The 8,574-nt window shown below is 55.4% G+C and overlaps 1 protein-coding gene across 1 annotated transcript in view; it reads left to right on the forward strand.

The window, feature by feature from the left end:
• Positions 1-8,422, forward strand: part of TBX21 (T-box transcription factor 21) — a 38,288-nt gene extending 29,866 nt beyond the window's left edge. The window contains exons 2-6 of the mRNA XM_090044610.1: positions 421-575; positions 1,738-1,859; positions 2,370-2,528; positions 2,926-2,987; positions 3,831-8,422. Of these exons, the coding sequence (XP_089900736.1) occupies positions 421-575; positions 1,738-1,859; positions 2,370-2,528; positions 2,926-2,987; positions 3,831-4,500 (1,168 nt within the window). The 3' untranslated portion in view covers positions 4,501-8,422. The remainder of the gene's footprint in view (positions 1-420; positions 576-1,737; positions 1,860-2,369; positions 2,529-2,925; positions 2,988-3,830) is intronic.
• Positions 8,423-8,574: the final 152 nt, after the last annotated feature.

Here is an 8,574-nt window from a genome sequence, read left to right on the forward strand (position 1 = left end):
TGCCTTGAGCTCCATAGGGCAGGGACTGTGTGTGTCTGCATTCATGTCCATGTCTATACAGCTCCTAGCACAGCAGGGCCCACCACTTCCGTGCAGATGACAGACTGGGGCAAACCAGGCCACAACCATTTGCCCTGCCTGGTTGCTACCACATTCCCCCCACAACCCACCACAGCTGGATACATCTTCAGGGCAGCTCCTTTCTTCATGGAGCCTGCCCCCCTGGTGACATCCCCTTCAGCACCTATTCTGTCCCCTCATATCCTGTCTCAAATGCATGGGGCATGCTGGGGGTCAGTGGCCAACCCTCTCCCCAACCCTGAGTTCACTGATGGCAGGGAAGGGCTCAGGGGGGAGGTGTCCAGGCTTACGGGTCCTCCCACTGTAATGCAACAGGCTGTGTTTGCTCCCCCTCTCCAGGCGCATGTTCCCGTTCCTCAGCTTCAACCTCACTGGGTTGGACCCCGTGGCTCATTACAATGTCTGTGTTGACATCGTCCTGGTGGACCAGCACCACTGGAGGTACCAAGGCGGGAAGTGGGTCCAGTGCGGCAAGGCAGAGGGGAACATGCCAGGTATGAAGTCCCAAATCCAGAGCCACCCACTCCCATTCCTTTCCTCTCCCCAGCCAGCTGTCTCACTCATGGGATGGAGAAGCCCAAGTCCCAACATGAGGGAACCCACTGGCTATAGAAGGATGGGCAGGGCTTGGGGCCATCTCCATCAGGGCTCCTGAGAGAAGCTAGGTGGCCCCCACAAAGTTGGTGCTTCTGCCCTCCCTACATGTGCATATGGCACATGGTGCTGGGAGATGCCAGGAGAAGAGGGAGCTAGGAGCTCCCCCACAGCAAGAGCTCCTGCACCATCCTCCATAGTGCTTCCCACCAGCTGAGGCTGGAACTGAAGTAGCTGGGAGCTCCTCATGGCCAGGGCCTGAGTAGCATCCTCTGCAGCGCTCTCTGCTTGGAGAAGCTGGGCTTGGAGCAGCCAGGTGCTCTTGTACCATTCCTGCCAGTGACTCCCACTCCAGAAGCTGGGCAGAGGACAGAGGGCTCTGTGACCAGAACAGCCATGGCCAGGCTCTCAGGGTTGTAATTCCCAAGTGGAAGGCAGGCAGGTGGGGAACAGTCCCTTCCCATCTATAAAATGGGACAGATTTTAATGAACTTCCCTGGTTCTGGTCCAGGCTACACCATGCTAGTCCCTTTGTGATGTACTGAGTGATAAGGAGCAGGAGGACACCCCTCCCTTCTGCTTTACCTGCTTGGTGCATAGAGCTTCCCCCTTTCCCCTGCCTCTGTTCTCTCCTGTCCTTACATGATCCCAGCAGGGAACTGGCTGCCCTTGACCTCTGTGGCATTCCCAGGAGCCGGGACTCCCTCTCGTGGACAGAGGAGGTTGTGCAGCAGTGCCCCAGTATCCTGTCTTTGTGCCCCCTGGTGTGAGGGGCCCAGCTTGTCCCCTGGCTGCTCGGGCAGCTCGGCCCATCCTGGTTTGGGGTAGAAGCAAGGGGGAATTTCCTCCCTTGGCAAGAGAAGATGTGATGGTCGTGAACTCGCAAGTGGTGCTCTGCCACTGGGATCCATGCTCTGAGTGGAAGGTCCCAGCCTAGGGGCTCTAGCTAACAGGAGGGGGCTCTGAGGGGCCAGCCCAAAGCTGAAGAGCATTGAGTGGAGGGAGAGGAGTTAGTTGGCAGGCTGGGGGATGGGGCAGTGTTAACCATGGGTTGCCTTGCAGGTAACCGGCTGTACGTCCATCCTGACTCCCCCAACACTGGTGCTCACTGGATGCGCCAGGAGGTCTCGTTTGGGAAGCTCAAGCTCACCAATAACAAAGGAGCATCCAACAATGTCACCCAGGTAACAGTTTCCTCCACCTGGTCCGGGGCTGGCACCACCCCCTGCCACAACACCATACAGAGCTCCCCAGTAGGATGCTAACATTGGTGCCAGCCAGGACCCCAACGGTCAGCAGGTGATCCCTCAGGGCACTGTTTGAACATCCTGAAGAGAATCCCACATGCCCTCAGCAGCCCTCAAACTTTCTGGTGACTCCAGCTGCTGCCTGCTTTTCTCCACTGGCTTTTCAGTGCTGCAAACCTGGCCCCATGCAGACTGCCTTCTCCCCAGTGTCTTCCCTCCACTGCCAGGTGCTGGCTTTTGCTACTCAGTTTACCTGTGGAACTCACTGCTGTATGAGAGCAGTGGAGAGAAGATCGCACCCTGTGGGCCATGAGGTCACTGTTCTGCTCTCCCCCCTTCCCCCTGCCAAAGTTGCCCAGTGGGGATGATGTTGGCCCATGGGTCCAAGTGCCTGATCCCTGCCCTGTTATCAACACCCCTCACCCAGTTGTGCCGCTCCCTCCACAGATGATTGTGCTGCAGTCTCTGCACAAGTACCAGCCCCGGCTGCATGTCACTGAGGTAAAGGATGGTGAGGGGGATGAGTCGTACCCCTCTGCCCACACCCAGACCTTCACTTTCCCTGAGACTCAGTTCATCGCCGTCACAGCCTACCAGAATGCCGATGTAAGTGCAGGAGGGGTGGGGGAGAGTGCCTCCCCATTGCAGTAGCAACCCCTTGAGGGAGGGGCAGGGGTACAGCAGCCACCAGAGGGTACTGTGCCAAGGAGGGCACTGAGGCTGCTGGAAGCTATGGGTGGGATGGTGGCTGGAGCATCACACTCGGCCCCTCCAGTGTGAACTGTCCACAGCCTAGACCCTCTGTCAGGCTGGGATGGGCAGGGTGGGCACTGAGGGAGAGCAAGGGGGTGGGCCAGGACACTGCAGGGGCTTTACTGTGTATGGGAGGGTTACCCAGGGTTTAGGGTGCAGGGAGGTGGGAGGTTGCCTTGGCTCCTGCTCTCTGCCCCTCCCTCATCTTCCAACATAGACACTCTCCCAGGCTCTGCTCTGTCCTTTCCAGATCACTCAGCTAAAGATCGACCACAACCCCTTTGCTAAAGGCTTCAGGGACAACTTTGACTCGTGAGTATCTCCCTTCTGTCCACCTGATATTCATTCCAGCTCCATTCATACCTCAGATCCCATAGGGAAGAACTTCCCCTTCCTCTCCCCAGCCTTTTTCTCCTCCCACTTCTAAAAAATGGCTGGATCTTCCACTGGTATAAATCCTTCTCTTGGCTTTTGGGAGAGAGATGCCAATGTACAGCCCCTTGGCTTCTGGCTCATAAGTCCTTGCTCCCCTGCTCCCTGCATCACTTATGAGCCTCACTTCAACACAGCCTCAGGCTCTGTCCCAGAAGTAGAGCCAGCCATCCAGCCAGGTGCCCCTGGGCAGGCTCATCTTCTCTCCTCGGTTTCCTATGCAAGGATATCCCTGTTACTTGAGTTTGGCCTTTGACCTGGTGTTAACCCTGAAGGCTTTCACCAAGAGGGCAGGCAGGCACCTGGAGAATCTCAGATTTGGGATTTGGGCTCTGAGATGGAGCTGTGGGCCCTTCTGCCCTTCACCCCATGGCAGAGATGCAGTCTAGTGCTGGGGACAGGGCCTCCAGTGACACGGGGGTCTTCTTCCCCCTAGCTTCAGAAGAGGGAGGTCTATTCAACCTCTGTGGCACACTGTGCTTTGCCTGCCAGCAAATTCCTCCCATCTCTCCACTGAGCGGGGCTAGGATCCCTTTCCACCCCTCAGCTCACCTCACTTCCTGCAGCACCCCATGGTCCAGGACTAGAGTTCAACCCAGAGCAAGAGACAACCCCCTCCACTCATCATCACTGTCCCCCGAGACATCCATCTTCTCCACCACCACTGCTGCAAGGTCCCAATTGACCCCTGGCCCATCTCTGTTGCCCCCTTCCCTCCCGCAGGCTGTACACGACTTCAGAGAGTGACCGCGTCACCCCGTCCCCACCTGACACTGCCAGCTGCCAGCAGCTCCTTCCTGGCAGCCGCTTCCAGTCCTTCCTACACGACCAGTACCCGCTGCCCCAGAGCCGCTACTACAATGGAGACCGGGCACCACCCCTGCCTCTACAGCACAAGGACCCTCCCCGCTGGTACTTCACCTCCCAGCAGCCCCCCGCCCCCTCCCTGGATTACGGTACCTATGAGGGCAACTACTCTGGGAACAAGTACATGTCCTATGGCGTCAAGCCCTTCACCTTGCAGGCATCAGCCCACCCGACATTGCCCTACTACCAGGATCACCACCCCTTCAGCTCACCCTCTGCCTGGACCCCTGGTCAGTATCACCCCAAGCCCAGCCCAGGGGCACTGAGCTGGTTCCAGCCCATGCGGGACTTGCGGCCGCTGCCCTCCGGGGAAGAGAAGGGGAAGGACGCAGAGGTGTGGCCCGAGCCAGCCTCGGTAAAGTCAGCCGATTCGTCAGACTCTGGGCTGTATGATGCAGAATGCAAGCGCCGCCGCCTCTCACCCTATGTCTCCAGTGCCGAGAGCTCCCCTCCGGCCCGAAATGGGGACCTCTATGACAAAGAAGGGGGTGGAGATGCTGGCTACTATGGTTTCTATGGCAACTGAGGACAGGCATGTGCTTGTGAGAGGGGCAAGGACTCAGCGATTTCTATGTGATGTTAAAATAAGTTCCCTCTTGCAAACCCTCCCCAGCCCCCAGGTCCTATCAGGGTTGCCCCAGGAAAAGGTGATGTTGGGGGGAGGGAAGCAGGAGCAACAATACAGCTGGAAGGCTGGGTTGTAGTCTCATTGGTCTGTTGCTGATCAGACCCCTCTTCACCCTCTCTTGCACACTTCGGAGACCTCTAGGCACACACCAGTCACTGCTGGATGTGTGAACACCTTTACCATTGTGCTGATAAATTGTGTGTGCTCGTGCACAAATGCACTGATGTGTGCATGTGTATACATGAACCATGTGTGCACATGAATCAGGGTGCACTCAAGTATGCACGCACTCCTTTCCCTATCTTCGTGCATAAGTCCAGTCACCCCAGTGTATGGGTACACTTTTGCGTGCTCAATCACAAGCACAGCCAGTAGTGGTGTGTGCACACCAGCATAAGCACAACTGGGCTTGGCTGTGTTCGTAAGTGGGCTCATGACCAAGAGCATTTGCACAGTCAGGCACGAGCAGGCACAGTTTTGCGCACACATACTTACACTTGTGCTTGTGCTCCCTGGCTCTCTCTGGCATGTGCCCAGATGCAGAGAATTGGTCACATGTACTCACAATACATGTGCATGTTCTCGTGGACAAATGTCCTGATATAAGTGCTCACACCAACCACAGTGCAAGGAAGAGGCACTGCACTATGTCAGGCTTTGGCTTATGCCAACCTGTAGGCCCTATTAAGCAGCTGCCATCCCTATCCCTATCACTCCTTGCTCGCAGCAGCAGCAGAAGAAATGATGCATGATCAGACACAGCCATGGACCCTAGCAGGAAACAGCTTGTGGCCTGATTTCCTTCTTTATGAGATGTGCCGCCTTCCAGGTGCTTGCCATAAAGCTGGGCTTGCTGCCTCTGCTTATCCAGAGCAAAAATTGCCCTCACAACTACTGTACGTGTCACCACTCCTCAAGGCAACAGATCTTGATTCCTGCTGTTCAGATATCATCACAACAGCATTCCCCATGCATAGTGACCTCCCACAGCAACAGTCAAAACCCTGTGGGTGGCTTAGGTTGTTCCCAGCAGGTGGCTTCCTGAGGCACCTGCCTGCTGGTGACTAAGAAGAGGTGTTTGCTCCTACTACCTTACTCAGGTTTGGCCTACCTGGCACACGCACAAGCTACTGTGTGGCTGTGGTGGCTGGTCTGCCAACTCTCCTCTATCATATCTAAAGCAAAGTTGTTGGGGGCAGGGGGAGGTCTCGTTGGCTCTACCCTGCACCTCTTCCTTTTAGACCCCCTCCCCATCCCACCCTGGAGACAAGACCCTCAAGATTCCCTCCCTTGCCCCAATCTCCCCTGTGTCTACGAGGCCCAGGCTCATGACGGGTCACTGGGCTTCCCACACCCCAAGCTCATTGGATTGAGCAGGCAGAATCCCTACTGGGGGCCAGGTCCCTTCTCTCCCATCCACGGCATAGGACCCAGCTAGGCAGAGGTGTACCCAGCAGGTTGTTCCCCTTGGGGTGAATGCGGCTGGCTCTGGTGGCTTCCCACTCCTAAGTGCCATGGAGCCCATGCCAGCAAAAGAAAACCAGTATCACTGCTGCCAGGCCTAAAGCTCATTTCCTCTTGGACAGGTGTGCTACAGGGGCCCAGTTTGGCTGAGTATGAGCTGGGTTCCAGTCCCTGTCCTGTAACTAGAGCACCAGGAACTAGTGCCAAAGCCCAGGCTGTGCCTCCTCCCCAAGACCTCATGGCTGCTATGGGTGAGACAGTGGCAGCATGCCCCCGCCCCCCCCGCATGCCCACCCCACTGCTGTAGGTCCGGTCGGGCTGGGAGGCACCAAGAGGCTGGCCACAGCATGACCAGCTCAACCCTTGCTCCACAAAGCATTTGCTGCTTCAGCCCTGGCCAGAAAGGCCTTCCCAGAATCCTGATGGGCTTCCCAGGCAGGCAGATCCTGTCCATGGCTCACTGAGGGGACACCACAGGAGTGAGAGGCTTGGGCAAGCCATACCGCCATCCAGGCAGTGCCAGGGCCAGGCTCCTGGTACTGGGATGCTGCCCACAAGTATCAGCAAATGCAGGTTGTGGTTACACAGTGGTGCATCTACCCTGGTCCCCGCTCCCCAAATCAGCCCAAAAGAAGCAAGGGGAGGGTGGTGTCTTCCAACTAAATGAAGCATTTAAAGAGCAGGGGAAATGTCCCTCAACCCCCATAGTTTCTCTACTAAAGCCGTTTGGGGAGGAAGGGGAATTCAGTCCTGCAGTAACTGTATTTGACTCTCAGATTCTCCTTCCTAGGGGAGATGCCTCCCACTCCCTCCTTCCCCAGCCCTGCAATATTTAAAAGCCCATATCCTGGGAACACTTGATTAGTATTCAAAAAGATGGATTTCTTTTGTGCAGACAATCAGAGGAAGGTGCCCTATTCCTGCCAGCAGGCAGGGCATAGCCTTCCTCCCAGCCTGTTGCCCAGGCTGCCCTTGCCATGGGCACAGGACCCCGCCCCCCCCAAATCACCAAAACTGTTTACACTCCAAAAAATAAAAAACAGCAACAACAACAAAAAAACCCAAGGAGGAAAAAAAAACATGTAGGTGTAGAACCGTGATGGTCCTCAGTGTTTGGGTGGTTAGTCGATTTTTTTTTTTTTTTTAAGAAAGGAAATTTTACTTTTGAAAATATTTATTGAAAATTTCTGTACAGGTTCCATGTGGGGTTTTTTTGTTGTTTTCATTTTGCTTACGAATTTCTTTAAATAAAGTGTAAAGCTGTGGCTAATTCAGTGCATTGGTGGGGGGTGAGTACATGCTGCTAGTGTTCAGAAACAGCAAGTGTGTGTGTGGGGGGGGTAGTGTAGAAATGTGCGTGTGTATGGGGGCTAGTATAGGACAGCATGTGTGTGAATGCACAAATGTATGTGTATGTGTGCATATGCCTGTTTATGCCTAGCATAGGCAAGTGTATGGGGGAGACAGAGAGTATGCGCGCTGGGAGTGAAAACCGTTTGCGACTACTGCTGGAGTATATACCTGTAGGCAGAGGCACATGCAAACACATGCATGCAGGCCCATAGACAAAGCATGTGCCAAGGGTCACTGTCAACAGTCATTTACAAGCACATATCTGGTATAAGGCATGGCCATGGCTGTGTGGCAGACATCATGGAGCACCTCTGGTCAGGGTGCTTCAGGCTGTGGCAGTAGTTGGGTTGCAGGGAGCACATCTCACACAAGCCTGTCCCCACCTGGCCTCAGCAGCTTACCTGTGTTGCAACCACATATGCTTATGCCCACAGTGGTGCATGATGCAAAAGACTTTGCCATGTGTGAGCTGGGAATCCTTCCCCACTGAGGCTCACCAGGCCCTCCCTAAGGGAACTGAGGCACAGAGCAGGGAAGGGATAGGCCAGGAAAGCTAAGGTGGGCCCCAGCTTCCCCCTGCGAGTCCTCTAATCTTCACTAACCTTCATCCCCATCCCCCTCCCCAAGCAGGGGACAAAATCTAGTGTCCTGGCTCCAAAATCCATCCCGGCAGACCCTGTTCTATAACCAAAAGCATGCAAGGGAGCAGTGACCAGCATCACATCTGCCTATCTCCAACATCTCTGCTGGAACAAGCAGGTACCACTTGCAGTTGGCTGTCTTAGGGGTGGCCACAGGGTTGATGGCAGGGTGTAGTCTTTGGTTCAAGTCTGGAGAAGGTTCTCACTCATGCTCCTGGCACTGCAGGAAGATGCTGTAACCCTTCAGTCCTCTTGGCTCTCATTGCTGCCCTATCCCCTCTCATCACTTTGCTCCCTATTTCCACTCCCCTCCTTGACCTCAGGGCACAAACCAGGGTCCCTGCGTGCCAGCCCCTGCACCCAGCTGTGTGAAGCCTAGGGCACACGCTAAGAGGCATGAAAGACCATGTGGACCCAAGCCACTGGGGACCAGAAGGACTGTTTCCTAGGCACCACAGCAACGTAGGCAGGATAGGGGGTTGTGAATGAAAAAGGCCAGCCATACACACCAGAC

Source organism: Crocodylus siamensis, chromosome 4 (genome assembly GCF_052110815.1).
Source record: "Crocodylus siamensis isolate JL-2025a chromosome 4, ASM5211081v1, whole genome shotgun sequence".
Lineage (NCBI taxonomy): Eukaryota > Metazoa > Chordata > Crocodylia > Crocodylidae > Crocodylus > Crocodylus siamensis.